Below are 16832 nucleotides of genomic sequence, written 5' to 3'. Positions count from 1 at the left end.
TATTCTCCCTGGTCTGAGTGCAGAGTGGAGGTAGGCTACACCACACACTGTCTTATTCTCCCTGGTCTGAGTGCAGAGTGGAGGTAGGCTACACCACACACTGTCTTATTCTCCCTGGTCTGAGTGCAGAGTGGAGGTGGGCTACACCTCACACTGTCTTATTCTCCCTGGTCTGAGTGCAGAGTGGAGGTAGGCTACACCACACACTGTCTTATTCTCCCTGGTCTGAGTGCAGAGTGGAGGTGGGCTACACCTCACACTGTCTTATTCTCCCTGGTCTGAGTGCAGGGTGGAGGTAGACTACACCACACACTGTCTTATTCTCCCTGGTCTGAGTGCAGAGTGGAGGTGGGCTACACCTCACACTGTCTTATTCTCCCTGGTCTGAGTGCAGGGTGGAGGTAGACTACACCACACACTGTCTTATTCTCCCTGGTCTGAGTGCAGGGTGGAGGTAGACTACACCACACACTGTCTTATTCTCTCTTTGACCCTTTTACTCAGTTAACAGACACAGAGGTCATGATCTGACTTTTCCGTGTGTGTGCGTGTGTGTGTGTGTGTGTGTGTGTGTGTGTGTGTGTGTGTGTGTGTGTGTGTGTGTGTGTGTGTGTGTGTGTGTGTGTGTGTGTGTGTGTGTGTGTGTGTGTGTGTGTGTGTGTGTGTGTGTGTGTGTGTGTGTGTGTGTGTGTGTGTGTGTGTGTGTGTGTGTGTTTGTGTCTGTCTCCCCCAGGAGGTGGTATGCGGAGCGGGACTTCGCTACCGGAACCTGTCGTGCTTCGTGTCGGACGGCTCCAGAGAGGGAGAGGGCAGCATGGTGGAGGAGGAGCTGTGTGGAGGTCTGGAGCTGGCTGTCAACAGAGACAAACTGATCATACTGAAGGAGACCTGTGTTCTGCCCTGTCCAGGTAACCAACCAGCTAACTGTATACAGCGCTCCCGTCTTATGTAGGTGTGCTGTTACTTATATTGTGCATCGTGGTAGTGTGGGTGGTAGCATAGATCTAGATGAAGCCAAGTCCTGTACAAAAACAGCATAGAGAAAAAGCACACTGTGAATTCATAACATCTCCTTTTTATGCAGATACACACATACATTACATCAACAACAATCTGCTTTGAACTGTAATAGACGTTCTTCAACCCCAAGAGTTTAATAAGCCTGACTTGGTCAGCTTTAGTTGTGTTTCTTGCTCTGTTGTCTTTTCTCTAGGCATATCACTCCAAATGGAACAAAGAGGCTAACAACTGTGTGGTTCTCTCTCTCTCTCTCTCTCTCTCTCTCTCTCTCTCTCTCCTCTCTCCTCTCTCCTCACTCACTCACTCACTCACTCACTCACTCACTCACTCACTCACTCACTCACTCACTCACTCACTCACTCACTCACTCACTCACTCACTCACTCACTCACTCACTCACTCACTCACTCACTCACTTCACTCACTCACTCACTCACTCACTCACTCACTCTCTCTCTCTCTCTTCTCTCCTCTCTCTCTCTGTAGGTGAATGCTACCTGATGGAGTGGTCTGACTGGAGCCCGTGTCTGAGTGTGTGTGCCAAAGGGGCCGGCGTGGACTTTGGCTCTGTCCAGGTGCGCTCGCGAGCCGTCATGGCCCAGGAGCCTGAGAATGTCCAGCTGTGTCCTGACCAGGACTGGGAGTCCCGACCCTGCATTGGTGAGACTGGGAAAACAAGGTTGTATTCATTAGGGCACACAAGCTAAATGTTTTGCAATGGAAGACGAAAATGTATGTTTTTTTTATTGGACAATTAAGGTTGTCCCTTCCCGCTTCAGTCTGTTTTCTTCCATTTGGTGCCTAATGAATACAACCCAGGTTTTATGTTTTCATCAAAGTCAAATAACTTTCCCCATGAGGAATTTATTTTACCAGGTCAAAATATGGCAAAACAAATTCCTCATGTTTATATACAGTACTAGCATGGTCCCTCAGGCATCTTATTCATGTTGGACTAGACTAGAGCATACAGTGTTATGTGAATCCCCAACCCCCCACTATGTTCCCCTGGGCTCTGTCTGGGGAGTCCCACGTTTTCTCACCCACTGCTGCGGCCGCCCCACAGCAGCCATTGCTGGGATGACCTGGTTTATAAGCATCACTGTGGGCCCAGGAGGGAGAGGGAATGGGGTGGCCCGGTGCACTTTAAGAAGGAGAGACAGGGGGAGATAGAGTGGGAAGGAGCGAGACATGGGATGGAGAGGAAAAACAGGAGAGAGAGGAGTGAAAGAGAGGGGAGAGGAAGCAATATGGGGAATAGAGAAAGAGGGAGAGGAAGAAAGAGAGAAACACCCCAGATCATTATACCCTGACCGATGACACTATAAAAAATCTATTGTATTGATTGTAGCGATGATACTGTAGCCAGCGAGCACTGAGAGAAAAATCAAACTTTTTCAAGGTTAGATTGCTCATTTACGATAGAGTTGAACTGGTTTTGCAGGTGATTAGTTACAGAGGGCTCCCTAGAGAATAAGGGTCACTTGGAGCACTGATGGAGATATTGATGAAACATTAACAGCGTTCATGCTAAGCCATCTAGCAAAAGCCTGAGCCTTTCATCCAGAATGTAAAAATCGAACCACACCCCTCTGTTCAATTAAGTTCCGTTTAATTCAGTAGAACTGATCTGAATTCAATTTGGCTCTGTTCTGTACCTGGCTTAATGGCTTATCGATATCATTATGTCTTGTGCTCTAACAGATGGGGAGTGTTTTGAGTACAAGTGGATGAGCAGCACGTGGTCAGGCTCCTCTCGTGTCACCTGGTGTCAGCGCTCTGATGGACTCAACGTCACAGGTAGGCACTACTAAACCTTCAATGATGCCTTAATGCACTTCTTTCCATATACCTTATTAGAGATGACATCAAAGCCTAAAGATCTGACCAATCACATGGCATCTGATCCATCTTTGGTGACCTTTGACCTACAGGAGGATGCCCCGCTATCAATCCTCCAGGGGACGACAACAACTCCTGTGACCCGCCGTGTCAAATGCCAATGTCCTTCTGCACTGAGGTGAGCTGTTCACGGGTAGTCATCTATGTTTAGTGAGAGTGGTTCAGATTAGGTTTGTGCTCTGAACGCATTGCACTTCAGTCCATTCTAGCATGGCCAGATAGTGACAAGCTGACAACCGTGGTTGTGTCTGAAAGCATTAATACCTGTCAAATCCTTGCTTCCTCCATCCTTGTCTCCTCAATTCCTTTCAAAGTGCATCAAAGGAGAGGATCCAAGGTCCCTCCCTCTGACCTCCTCCTCCAATTAGCTTTGAAAGGAATTGAGGAAACAAGGACAGAGGAAGCAAGGATTCGACAGATAGTAACATATTCACACAGCAGTGACCAGTATTTGTGTAACACTGCCCCCTTCAGGCTGGCGTGTGTATGTGCGAGGAGGGCTACACCGAGGTGATGGTGATGTCCTCCAGTGGCCAGCTGAACCAGTGTTCCCCCATACCCATCCTGGAGATCCCCACAGCCGGGGACAAGAAGACTGACGTGAAGACCAGCCGTGCCATCAACCCCACCCTGCCTGCCACCATACAGCCTGGACACACCGGACGCACCTGGTACCTGCAGCCCTTTGGACCAGGTGAACCAGCTACGTCACTAGAGTAAAAGTAGTGAACACACATTCAGTAACTTGCAGGTGCAGAGTACAAAAAGTAAACCCATGAAAGTTTGATAGGTGCTGCGGGGGGCATTATTTCTTACAGATGCAGCTACGTCGACCACAGTAAATAGATTTTATAGCTTTTGGTTTATGCGAGTTACATTTCTGCACACACTTCTGACAATAGCAAATATAGCAAGAATGTGAAGTGATGGGAGGAACAGTTTGGGTCAGAGGAAAATGTTTCTCTGCTACTGCTTCATCATTGCGAAATAAGTGCATGAAATGAAAAGGAAGCACGTGGCTGATGATTTGTTAGATGCTGCAACAGGATTGCAGCCAATACAGGAGATACTATGTATTATGCTAATGTCCTGTACGCTCTTAGCTAATTTGCTTGGTTAACACCATAGTGCTTTCTGGTTAGAGTGCTGCATGTCACTGAGGCAGTAAGTGGCACTTGGGCTCTTACCATTTTCAACAGGTTGAGATTGTCTAGACATGTCCTCCAATGCACAATTCAGATCAACATTTTCAAAGCCAGAAACGAATGGAAAGTAGACCCAGTCAGCCGTGTAGCCAGCTGAACTGACAGCTCTCCCTCCTCCACAGATGGCAAGCTGAAGATGTGGGTATATGGTGTAGCAGCGGGAGCCCTGGTACTGCTCATGTTCATAGTGTCTATGATATACCTAGCTTGGTGAGTCCGCTCTGAGCTTGTCCTTTTTTACTCATCCATCCCTTCATCATTCATTAAAAAATCCGCGTAGTGATTTGTTTTGGTCCAATTTGATTTTAGATTTTGAACCCTTTCATTTAGTGGTTAGTCGGTTCATTCCCCCCTCATCTTTTTGGTGTATTTATTGTTTTCTTGTTGTTTGTTTTGTTTTCTTCATGCCGTCTGTCGCCAGCAGCAGTTACAGCGTCCTCCGCCGCTATCTTCAGGCCACCGAGTCCAATGCCAATGGGACGGTGGTCTGGATGGGCCAAAATGTACATGAGTTGACTTATATGTGCCCCGATTGCCAAGAGTTGGGCCAAAGCAGTAGCCAAAGCAGTGGCCAAAGCAGCGGCCAGGGCAGCGGCCAGGGCAGCAGCTAAAGAGCAGCTGCAGTGCCAATCGTTGACCCCTGATCTGTGACCCCTCCACCAGTGTCACATGACATGTCCTGCCTGACCAGCTGTGTGAAGTTGCTGGTGCAGGTGAGGTCCCAGGAAATCACCTTCTAGAGGTCCCTCATACTATAGGTGGTAGGCTCCAGATAGAACCTGGTCGTAGGAAGTCTTCCAACTTTAGGATGACCTTACCTTCACCAAATCATTAACCTTTAGGGCAGTGGTCTCCAGACCCTAACACACTCAATTACTAATCAACGACTCAAGATGAAGATTAGTTAACTCAGAAGTGTTAGTGTTGGCCTGGAACAAAATATGTGACCAGGGTTAAGTGACTACTAATGTGACAACCATTGACTGATTTGGGCTCCCGAGTGACGCAGCAGTCTAAGGCACTGCATCTCAGCGCAAGAGGCGTCACTATAGTACCTGGTTCGCATCCAGGCTGTATCACATCCGGCCATGATTGGGAGTTCCATAGTGTGCGCACAATTGGCCCAGCGTCATCTGGATTTGGCCGGAGTAGGCTGTCATTGTAAATAAGAATTTGTTCTTAACTGACTTGCCTAGTTAAATAAAGGTTAAAAAAAAAAAAAAAAAAAACATTAAGACTGAATTCAGGCCTTTTCCTGTAGACTCTTTCATTTTCCTGAATGTAAAATGGCACAACGATGGTGACATACTGCCCTCTGGTGGCCATAAAAAATAGCTAGTATATTTTAGAGCAGGAGCGACATTCCCCTGCTTTTATCAAATCCCCTCTGCCATCTCATCCCTGTTTATCCTCTATTTACCATACATTGTCACAAACATTTATTATTTTGCTGACGTTTGTTATGCACGGAAGTTCACACTACCATCAAGAAATATGGACGCATGCAGTCGAAGTAAGCGTTTATGCATGCATCTTTTTGAGGCATTAATGATTGCAGGACAACAATAGTGCTTCTCTTTTCCTAGGATGGTGATGTTTGCTAAATAGCTCTGTAATATTCTTGCACTGTCAGAGCCAATACAAAAGGTACTTTATAGCTCAGAGCCATAGATGTCAAGTGAAGCATGGCCACAGATATTAATGCAAATGGGCATACTAATACCTTTAACTTGCTTTTTATCTTTTTAATATGCCCATGTCTTCCGAAATGTCCGTTTAATAGAGATGTCGTTAATTTGGAACAAAGGCAGCGATATGTTATAACTGACATAATAGTATGCCACTTTCTAGTGCTGCTGGTGTTTTACTTGCACTGTAGTGTACATATTGTAAGGCAGGGTAGTAACATATTGTCTACTCTTCCTCTTAGCAAAAAGCCAAAGAAACCAAAGAGACAGAGGCAGATGAACAACCGACTGAAACCTCTCACCCTAGCCTATGACGGGGACGCTGACATGTAGGACTCTGGGATAGCCTAGTCCTCCAGAGTCCTACCATTCCTGCCGTAAAAACAAAGAGACATATCCCATCATAGGAAGGACAGGGATGTTTTCATCTGCAGATCAGAAGAAGAAGACCAACGACCACCTTGAATCCATTTTGGGTCCTCATGAGTTAAATGGAGATTGGAATTGAGGAAACATTTCTCCACTTAGATATATTTGGGTTTAGTCCAATTCAAGCAGCAGCTCTCCTTTTTTCCCCCCATTTTGTTTTGTGATATTTCCTTAAGAAAATACCTTCACGGCCTCCACTCACTATGATGAAATTGCCTTTTTTTGTTTGGCCTTTTTGCTTTCAAATGGAAGGGCTGCTGCGAAGAGACAAACTTTTTCTCCTTGAACACAAACAGCACAAGCTCATTTCTTTGCCGTGTTTTTCTGCTTGTCACTGAAACATTGAGTAGCTGGAGGCTTAGGATGCACTGACGGTTCGCACGTTGCCAAAAGTCACCGCAGGGAAGGGAAGAAAATCTCCATGAAAAGGCTTGGATTCCTTTCCTTTCTGGATTTTGACTGAAATCTCCTTCTTCGGTCGCAAACAAAGAGATACTTTTGGTTTCCGGTTGATTCCTAGGCAGTGGCCTATCTTGAAGGATAAACATATACAGACAGAGAACACAAGATGAGAAACAATCCCTGGTTACTGGATCTATTGCCTGTCTCCCCTTTGCTTTGTTTCAGGCACTATTATTGCACTATATTAGTGCAGCATGATATGCACATGATGAGTTATACGTTGTATTGCCATAGAACATTGCCTCTCTTAAGACACAACCATATGCAGTTGGAAACAAAATGTGAAAATAATAGGCATTTTCAAGGCCATGGATACATGAAAACTGGAGATGATGTCACATTCTATAACACAGAGGGTGTGAATCAATAGTAAATATGTATAGATTTTATTTTGTCACAACTCGTTTTGTTTTTGGCCCAGTATCTTTTGTGGTCTATATACTGTAGTTTGCTTGGTATTGTCCCTGTCTATGCCCGAAGGAAATTGAATAGACTACTTAAATGAGGACCATTGATTCTGTTCTTGCTTACAATTAGATATTTCCAATGGTTTAAATGTTGTAAATATGAAACATAGCCCATATGTACATGGAAGATAAATGGGCAAATGGATTTTCTTATTTTTTAGATAACTTGTTTTGCAAACAACAAAACCCTTCTAAAGCTAAAACAATGTGTGTGACTACTATTGTATTTTTATCTAACTTCTAATGTCACGCAAACCTAACTTCTGCCTTACTGTCAATGATCAACTATCTACAGTACCATATACATTCATGAAACCAACATATTTAATAATGGGTGCAGCACTGGTTTAAACTGTATGTCATTGATTCATGTGATGAATGATTGATGAATTTGGTGATTGACGAATTTAGACGGACGTTAAACAGTACCATTTTCTTGGACAAAGGCTCTAGGAACACTACAGTTGCTTTCAGTTCTGGCTTAAGACTATCGAAATGTCCTTTTTCACAATGACCCATATCATAGTGCCCTTAGACATATGATAATGATGCAGTTTGTTCTCTCGGCGTACAATATCACATCATATATTCTGTATATATCGAGGTCCATCTAAGCAGCCTTCATTACAGTATATGAATACAGAGGAAATAGGACGCCGCTGTTCTACAGTGGCAGAATTCGACCACTGCCTGATAGCTAGAAGAACAGCTGATGAGGAGAATGTTTACTTTTTTGTTAGTTTTCCTTGTAAATAATAACATTTTTTTTATTTTTTTTAAAAAAAGGTCAACATATGTGAACATTTATTTTGTATTGCACAGAAATGTTTAGTTTGAATATTGCAAAGTATGATGTTACTGATGGGGGTTCTCTTGAAGCAAGTCGTGTGTTGTAAAAAAAAAGATAAGACTCCGTCGTTTTGTAAAGATTGTTTATATATGTATCGGAAGTAAAACTAAAAATAAATGAAGAAAATGTTATAAACATACTAAGTTAACAGTGAAAATGTTGATGGATGCCTTTCTAGTGTGTACTGTCATTATGTTAGCTGTACCACTAGATGTCTCTCTAGACACAAATGAAAAGTTATATTGCAAGGCTCTCTTGCAGTCTCCTTTCCAACTCTCTCTTTCTACCCACTCTCTCCCTCTTCCTGCCTCTCTCTATCCCTTCCTCGCTCTCCTCTCTCTCTCTTTCTCTCTCTTGGTCTCTCCCTCTTCCTGCCTCTCTATTACTCCCTCCCTCGCTCTCCTTTCTCTCTCTTTCTCTCCCTCGGTTTCTCCCTCTTCCTCCCTCTCTCTCCCCCTCTTCCTCGCCTCTCTGTCTCTCCCTCTTCCTGCCTCGCTCTATCCCTCCCTCTTTCTCGCCCCTCTCTCTCTCTCTCTCTCTCTCCCTCTTCCTGCCTCTCTCTATCCCTCTCTCTCTCTCTTTGCCTCTTTCTCTCTTCTCTTTCTCTCGCTCTATAAAACATCACATCACACTGACAATCAGACCTACAAGCACTACCATTCACGCAACACCGCCACTAATCCTGCAACAAAGACCGTATCATTCATATCTTCCAATAGAGAAAACATAGACAGAGCATTTGATTTTCAACCCTCAGCCAATCTGAAGATTGATCCCTGCTATTTGCTCCAGGGTCTTTTTCAGGTTTCCTTTTGTCATTTATCTCTAGTTGTGGCATTTTTACCTAGTCAATTCGATTTTTTTCAAGAAAGGGTTTTGCGTACAGGTTGGCATGAAAAGTGAAGGACTACCAAGAGGAATGAAGTCCACATGTTGGTGCGTTGTTCTCCTGTCACTCATTTCTATGGTAAGTTGAGTTTTTGTTGTAAATGATCTAGTAAAAATAAGTGTTTCTGTCTTTTGAAATCTTGAGTTCAAAGCTACCAGCTAAATGTACAGATGTTGTCTGTGCCATAGCATTTTTCCAAAGATCTTTTTACTCACAAGTGTTTGGTAAATGTATGTGCTGCATACATATTTTGAGTATACTTTTCAGCACCTTGGAGAGCACCAGTCTTTGATTTTACTCTTAAAGGGAAATGTCACCATAATTCAACTTCATGTTCATCATCTCCAGCACCACCCCAACATCAACATATGTGAAAATGGCGCGTTTCTATGTTTTGTAGTAAAGAAGATAGAGGAATAAAACTGTTTCCAATGACCTCGTCAACCAATTAGTAGACAATTAGTAGGCAATGCATACTAACAATTGGTTAAAATCACACGACGCACACCGACGATGTCATTGGAAACACTTATCTTCCTTTATCTTTTTTTACTACAAAACATAGAAACGCGCCATTTTCACATATATTGATGTTGGGGTGGTGCTGGAGATGATGAATATGAAGTTTACATCTTTACATCTTTGACTTATCTATTGTTTTAATAGATGTACTATTGTGTTGTGGGCAGAGGGAAACATTTTGTCATTCCCATTCTGATTGTTGTAGATCTAATTTGAATCAATCAACTCAGATTACTCTCCCATTTGAGTCACTCAATTCAGTTGAAAAGTGCTTGACATTTCACCTTTTGATAAGCTTGACATAATATCTTTATTGTTATGCCATCATAGTTTCTGACATCCCAGTTGTGTTAATAATCTTCTGGTACACAGTAACCCTGCATGAGGTAGACCTGTCAACAGGCAAGCAAGAGAAACAGGCCCAATTGTCTCTTACACATTATTTTAACTTAATCCCACAAAGTTGACTAATCTTCAATAGTTACCTTGGGTTATCAGCACTTCATTTGCATAGTGATTGAAATAAGTCAATTAATATTAATTGTTTCTACGACTTAACTCCCATTATCGAATTGAATTCGCAGTCTTGAAAATTATAAACTCAATTTCACACTTGACTAGTCTCACTAATCATTTTATCCCCTGAACTAATGAAGCCTTCTCTTTAGGAACACTTTTATTCAGTGGATTATGATGCAATTATATTAAACTAATACTATATTACTGTAAAATGTCATTACAGTACTGTAAACATGAAGTGTTGGATGTATAGAAAGTGTTTACTCTCAATTGTACCACTTGATGTGAAGGTTTTTCCAGGCTTCGCCTCCAAATTGCTTCGCCATGCTTTAATGGGGTGCTCATAATTGTTTCGTGCTCCGCGCATCCTAAACTCTAGCCTCGAGCTCCTTCGACAGATTGACAGACCCATGGGAACCTCCCAAACTTATTTTGGATGCCTTTGAACCAACTCGTGTGTGAAATAATATGATTATGTATTTATCCTCTGGGTGAGTTGGAGAAACTAGTCTATTTTTTGTATTTTTTGCCACAATAATACCCTCAGTCCAACTGCTGACCGTTTTGATCCTTTACAGACCTCACGGCGATAATACCGCCCTATGTTTTCTATGTTTGATAGTCTATCATTCTATTTCACACCTATTTGAGATGTCTTGAGATGCCTCACTCTAAAGCCCATAATCTTTGACCCCCTCAGGTAACAGTGGGGGTAACATGGAGACCGAGCTTTCTGGTGATTTCACGTTGATCTCTGTTCATCTCTGAGAATGCTATAGCTGATCCATGAAAACATCAGAGAAAGAAAATCCTACATTTTCCAAGATCAATTTGGATATCAGTACAACCAAACGATCCCCTAAAAAAGTGATGGCCAGCTCCCCCAGGAGAGCTACTGATTAGTATAATCAAGTGTTAGATTAGTGCTAGAACAAAACCCTGCGGGGAGTAGCTCTCCAGGAGAAGAGTAGGCCACATCTGCCCTAAAACATATCCCTGGAGATGTATACAGTCTTACTGCGCTTAGATCCAATTCCATTCTGCTCACTGAACGATGGAATCATGTCCCTGCGGACTCACAGATTCTGAATGGTTCTGATTGACCAGTGCTGTAAGGTGCTCTCTGAGATTCATTTAGGCACATATGGTAGCTGAGAGTTGAAAGGGACCTCAAGTATGTCATATCAGTGAAGATCCTTTATATGCTAAATAGAATGGGTGGATTGGCCATGATTCTTGGATGTATATTGATTCATCAACATGGTGCAATTTTGTTTCACTAGAACACAAAATCCTGAGCCAAGTTATGGTAAACAAACCACTTCAGCTACCTAAACAAGATGGATGACATTGTTGCTTTGAATAGGAATAGAGATAGCTGGTCCCAACCATTCCAGCTCTAATGACTGTTTAACCGGAAGTGTCAGCTAATCGCAGCACCCAGAATTCACTCAATTTAGTTGCTAAAATGGTAACAATCTGTCAGAGACAAGTCTGCCCCAGAAACCCCCCTAGGAGTTCCAGCTGCAGTACTATTTCAGTGAATGAAAGCTCACACATTTTTAATCTCTCCTAGGTGTTTTTTAGCTACCAAGGTTGTCTTATCAGAACAAGACATTGTTGCTATATGGGGATTTTAACATATTGCATATCCTCCTTATCTTAAGGGAAGCTACTGTACAGTACCATACTTTATCTTCCTCTCTCTAGGGAAAGGATGTGTTAACAGGAAGAGATACCATTCAGGTTCATCCATCTACTGTGTCTACCACATTATGTCTATGGGTATTTTCAATAGGACTCGCTAGGGTATTTCCAATAAGGTTTTAACAGGGTATGTCCTCCATGATAAAATCATCCCAGCATTTGTGTAATTGTGCAGGAATTCTGGTTTGTTTGAGGCCACAGGTAAGATTGACAAAAAGTGAGATTTAGAACTGGCTGATGAGCAATGCCTCACATTCTTCAAATTCACCCCAGTACAGCTGTTGGTGACAACCTGTTTCTCCACCTCCATTTAACACCAGCAAAACATGTTTAATTTTCTGTCTTCTCCGTCTCACATGCTCTCAAACAGAGCGAGGTAATCTTGGCCTTTTCCCCTGTTTCCTCAGACAAGGCTGCCTTGATGTAAATGTTGGTTTAGTCAGGAGAGCCTTGATTTGCCTAATCTCTGTCGTGTGGATTACAGGTTGGTTATAATCCGTGAATTGGGGTCTCTGTGAATGTGACATGGAGCCCTCTAATCCCGACCATGACAGTTTGCACAGGCTGTCAGGTGCTTCAGATGAAAGCTAATTGGATGTCAGTGTTGAACCCAGTATAATAACCTTCATGACAAGACAGTAAGGACCAAGCTAGCGCTCAAGAAAATGTTGGGAATATAAGATGTACCCTATACAGTGTAATTGTGCATATGATTGCTTAGGAGAAACATGTCTGAATCAACTAAATGGGATATATGTTGTGAGATCCTTAAAGGGAAAACGAAATATTTTATTTTCCAGGTCGCCCTCGCAAAATAAGCTTTTAACCTCGAGTCTTTCTCCTGGATAAATAGAGGTTAAATGAGAGAGAAAAAAATGGTTGGCTGTCCTTCCGAATAGGGGGAATCCATTGAGATTGAGCTTCAGTCATTTAGCAGCACAGGTAATTACAGCTCTATGAAAGCTATTTTTCATTTGGTCATTGGAGACCCCACTGCTAATGAATCAGGAAAGAGAAAGCCTTGGGAAATAAATGGGGCTTATTTGAATTATGGGTCATGCTTCCTATTCAATGAAACTGAAGCACTCAACCTTTCCTATTTCTTTTCAGATGGAGAACACAAATGTATAAGTTAAAGAACATTGCAGCGACATTTTCTTAGCGCAAAATAATTGTGCAAAGTGCAACAAAATACCATAAAAGTCATTCTATTCTTGCAGTGTGATTTCATTTGAAACTTTTCTTCAGCGTTATAAGGAGGCAATTATTTAACCCGAGTTTAGTAAACTGTCCCCTTTATAACTCACATTGTTGAAGAAAAGTTTGAAATTAAATCATGATGGCAGATTATAATTAGGTTTTTGCACAATTTTTTTCATAGTTTTCATGTTCATTGTATGAAGTCATATTTGGCCCAAAACAAAGATGAGATTGAAATTAGGTTTGAGCACCACAAATGATATTTTTCAAATGAAGTATTCTATGTCCAAATCTAACATGCATTCGCACTATAACTGTTACAATATACTGACTACCCTACCGCAATGTCATCCAGTGAACTTTGTGAAAGAGAGAAGACCTTATTCTCCTAGTATTGATCTGAGGTAAAGGTACAAGATGTAAGACTTTGCCCAGATAGATCTGCTGTCACGTTCCACAGATGGGGTTAGGCCATCACTGTCACCATTCTTCATGAAGTGCAGTGGGAATCTTAGCCCTGTCATCTGTATTATTATGAGGGCCGGAGTAAAGGAATCATCAATCAACCGTTCAGGGTACATTCACGGGTAATAGTCTGGTGTTGCATCACGCCTGTAGGCTACTGAATAAACGCTTCAGTCATCTATATGTATGGCAGGATTGGAATGTCCTTACTCTTGATAAAGGACACTGTGTTCATATGAGGCAATTGTGTCATGCACTGGATTTGTCTCATATTCTTACTATATCCATTAGTCACGACCTTCAGCATCACTGAATTTCAAATGGGAATTGACTTTATTGCAATTTCAGACCTACAGTTCATGTATGATCTTTTTGTATAAAACAAAACAATGGCATATCAAGGTGTCACGTCCTGACCAGTAAAGGGGTCATTTGTAATTGTAGTATGGTCAGGGCGTGGCAGGGGGTGTTTGTTTTGTGTGTTTGGGGTTTTTTTGGTTCTAGGGGATTTTGGTTCTAGTTTTCTATTTCTTTGTTTCTTTTTCTATGTGTGGCCAGGTATGGCTTCCAATCAGAGGCAGGTGTCTTTCGTTGTCTCTGATTGGAAGCCATACTTAGGCAGCCTGTTTTTCCTGTGTTTTTGTGGGTGGTTGCTTTCTGTATAGTCTATGTACCTTACAGAACTGTTGATTGTCTTTTGTTATTTTGTTTAAGTGTTCACTCTCTTTAAATAAATACACGAAGATGAGCACTATACCCACTGCGCATTGGTCTGTCCCTTATGACGCTTATGAAACAAGGACATATCACTTTTATCTTACACAGCAGACCTATTTTTTTAATGGTTTATGCCATTATGCCATCATGGCATGCCTGGTGTGTTTTATCATTGATATAGGATTGTAATGTCTCTTTGTTTTCCACAGGTTACAAGTGCCCATTCATCTGCATCTGGAAGTTCAGACGTTCTGAAGTCAGAGCGACCAAAGTCAAGAGCTAAGGACCTCTGGACAACAGACACCAGCAAGGACTTATCCATCAGTCGTCTGCTCTCCCAGACCTTTTATGACAAGAACCTGTCTGGCCTGGATCTGAACTATGACAAGTTGGAACCATACCCTCAACAGGAGCTCTGGGACTGGCTCCACAACACCTCTAGCCTTCATGACCCCCGCTCCCGATCCAAGAGGAGACCCATCGTCAAGACAGGAAAGTTCAAGAAGATGTTCGGCTGGGGCGACTTCCACTCCAACATCAAGACAGTGAAGCTCAACCTGCTGATCACCGGGAAGATCGTAGACCACGGCAACGGCACGTTCAGCGTCTACTTCCGCCACAACGCAACGGGCCAGGGCAATGTGTCGGTGGGGCTGGTGCCGCCCACCAAGGCCGTGGAGTTCCAGCTGCAGCAGTCGACGGTCCTCGAGCCCAAAGACACCAAGCTGTTCAACTGCAGGGTGGAGTATGAGAAGGTGGAGAAGGGCACCAGGAAGTCGCTGTGTTCCCACGACCCCTCGCAGAGCTGCCCTCAGGAGCAGACCCAGAGCCATGTGTCCTGGCTGTGCTCCAAGCCCTTCAAAGTCATCTGCATCTACATCTCCTTCTACAGCACCGACTACAAGCTGGTGCAGAAAGTGTGTCCGGATTACAACTACCACAGCGATACTCCCTACCTCCCCACAGGGTGATTGGCTGAGCGGCTAAGGGAAAGGAACAGAGACAGACAGGGCATTCGCTCCTGAGAGGTGTCAGTTGATTTGAGCTAGGCTGGCACGGCCCTCAATAGAACAGAGGAGGATGCTTTACTGTCGGAACAGAACTGTTAAAAGGTATTATTAAAGCCAATGCATCCCTGCTGCTTGTGAGATCGCTACACTGAGCAGACCTTCCCTATGGCCATTGTACGAGCATTTAGGACGCAAAATTTCCTGGCTTGGCATACTTTTTACTCATGTATTTTGACCCTCTACAGTAGCTATAAGAAAGTGCTCAGCCGGGGCCTTCTCTGAAGATTTGTCATTATGTAAATAATAACTGATAAAGCCCACTTTATTCTATTAGAAACTGTTTCGATCTTCTAATTGTGTGTTGATGGAATAGCATTTTTCATTTTCTTTCTCTCTCATTGTCCATTTCTGTTTGTCACTGGTGATTACAAAGCAGAAATGAAATAGGTAGATGTCGACTTACTGTGAAGGAAAGTGTCAGAACGCATTAAGACGTGCCATCTATTTCGTTGCTTGTTTGTATCTGTATGACAGCCAGAAATACAGATCCTTTCAAATTGTTTCTTTTTCAGTCTCAGTGGACTATACACACAGGAAACTGTTGAGCATGAAAAAGCTAGCAGTGTTGCAGTTCTTGACACAAACAGGTGAAGCCTGCCACCTACCATACCCCGTTCAAAGGCACTTAAATATTTTGTCTTGCCCATTCACCCTCTGAATGGCACACATACACAATCCATGCCTCAATTGTTTCAAGGCTTAAAAATCCTCCTTTAACCGGTCTCCTCCCCTTCATCTACACTGATTGAAGTGGATTTAACCAATACCATCAATAAGGGATCATAGCTTTCACCTGGATTCCCCTGGTTAGTCTATATCATAGAAAGAGCAGGTGTTCTTAATGTGTTGTATACTCAGTGTACATTGTTTTTGGTAGATAACGAAGAAAAAAATGTTACCAATGATTTTCAGCTCTGACATTGATGCCATGTTGATAGCAATCTCTTGCCCTCAGTTATATCCTATCCGACACAAGTTAATGCAGAGTAAATCAGATCAATGGAGGACTTTCATTCATTATGGATCTAAGTGTATTTCAATATTTAAAAAATGACCATTTATGTTTGCCCCATGAGGAAAAAACACAGTAAAGAGTCCCCACTCTGTTCGCTATAAAACATTAAATCAATGAAATCAAAGGACGTTACAGCATAAAATGTGCTGCTTGCCAGAGGACATGTATTAAACTGCAGGGGCATCTCTCCACACATTATAACAACCACTTCTGACATCAATAACGCAAATTCTGGATGATGATGTAATAACACTATACGATAATGATACTGTGTATTCGATTTGGCCGTTGAGCTTTCATTATGCAAATGTGATGCTTGTAGCTGATTGTGAAACATCTCTGAGAACCATCACTGTGATTGTCATCCCTGTGTGAGAGAATAATGTTCGGGAATTACACTGATACACAATAGGAATAGAAATCCTTTATGAGGTTGATAGGCACCTTGAGGTATAGTTTTTTATGCGGTTTGCAGTGTACATCTAACTAGTCAACTACTGCAGGGTCTTCAGTACTGTACACTTGCACACAGACTCGTTTGATGTTGACACAACTGAAAAATGGAATGGAAGATTTGACAAGGTACTTTATAAGAAATAGGGTTTGTTTCCTGTGAAGAGAGGGGCCTATGTGATAAGAGAGTGTGAACAGGGATTTATGATGTGAATGAACAAAGCTGACAGAAAAAAAAAACGTTAACATTTG

General features: G+C 42.6%; 2 protein-coding genes across 2 annotated transcripts in view; both read left to right on the top strand.

Annotated features, from left to right (window-relative positions):
* LOC106582184 (thrombospondin type-1 domain-containing protein 7A-like) overlaps window positions 1–8180 on the top strand; it is a 103015-nt gene extending 94835 nt beyond the window's left edge. The window contains exons 23-29 of the mRNA XM_082962675.1: window positions 734–908; window positions 1507–1680; window positions 2725–2820; window positions 2955–3040; window positions 3397–3616; window positions 4250–4337; window positions 6058–8180. Coding sequence (XP_082818801.1) covers window positions 734–908; window positions 1507–1680; window positions 2725–2820; window positions 2955–3040; window positions 3397–3616; window positions 4250–4337; window positions 6058–6148 — 930 coding nt within the window. The 3' untranslated portion in view covers window positions 6149–8180. The remainder of the gene's footprint in view (window positions 1–733; window positions 909–1506; window positions 1681–2724; window positions 2821–2954; window positions 3041–3396; window positions 3617–4249; window positions 4338–6057) is intronic.
* Window positions 8181–8584: 404 nt separating this feature from the next.
* LOC106584533 (neurexophilin-1) lies at window positions 8585–16010 on the top strand. The gene is made up of 2 exons (XM_014169940.3): window positions 8585–8990; window positions 14252–16010. Exons 1-2 carry the CDS (start codon window positions 8916–8918, stop codon window positions 15011–15013), a joined length of 837 nt encoding a protein of 278 aa, XP_014025415.1. The 5' UTR covers window positions 8585–8915; the 3' UTR covers window positions 15014–16010.
* Window positions 16011–16832: the final 822 nt, after the last annotated feature.

This window comes from Salmo salar, chromosome 02, assembly GCF_965601325.2.
Source record: "Salmo salar chromosome 02, fSalSal1, whole genome shotgun sequence".
NCBI lineage: Eukaryota > Metazoa > Chordata > Actinopteri > Salmoniformes > Salmonidae > Salmo > Salmo salar.
Note: the sequence above shows the minus strand (reverse complement) of the source record. Positions and strands in the feature narration are given on the sequence as shown.

Coding starts and splice junctions, on each gene's coding strand:
- LOC106584533 (XM_014169940.3), top strand. CDS start 8,916: ATGAAAAGTGAAGGACTACCAAGAGGAATGAAGTCCACATGTTGGTGC. Junction 8,991..14,251: donor TCCTGTCACTCATTTCTATG/GTAAGTTGAGTT, acceptor TGTTTTCCACAG/GTTACAAGTGCCCATTCATC.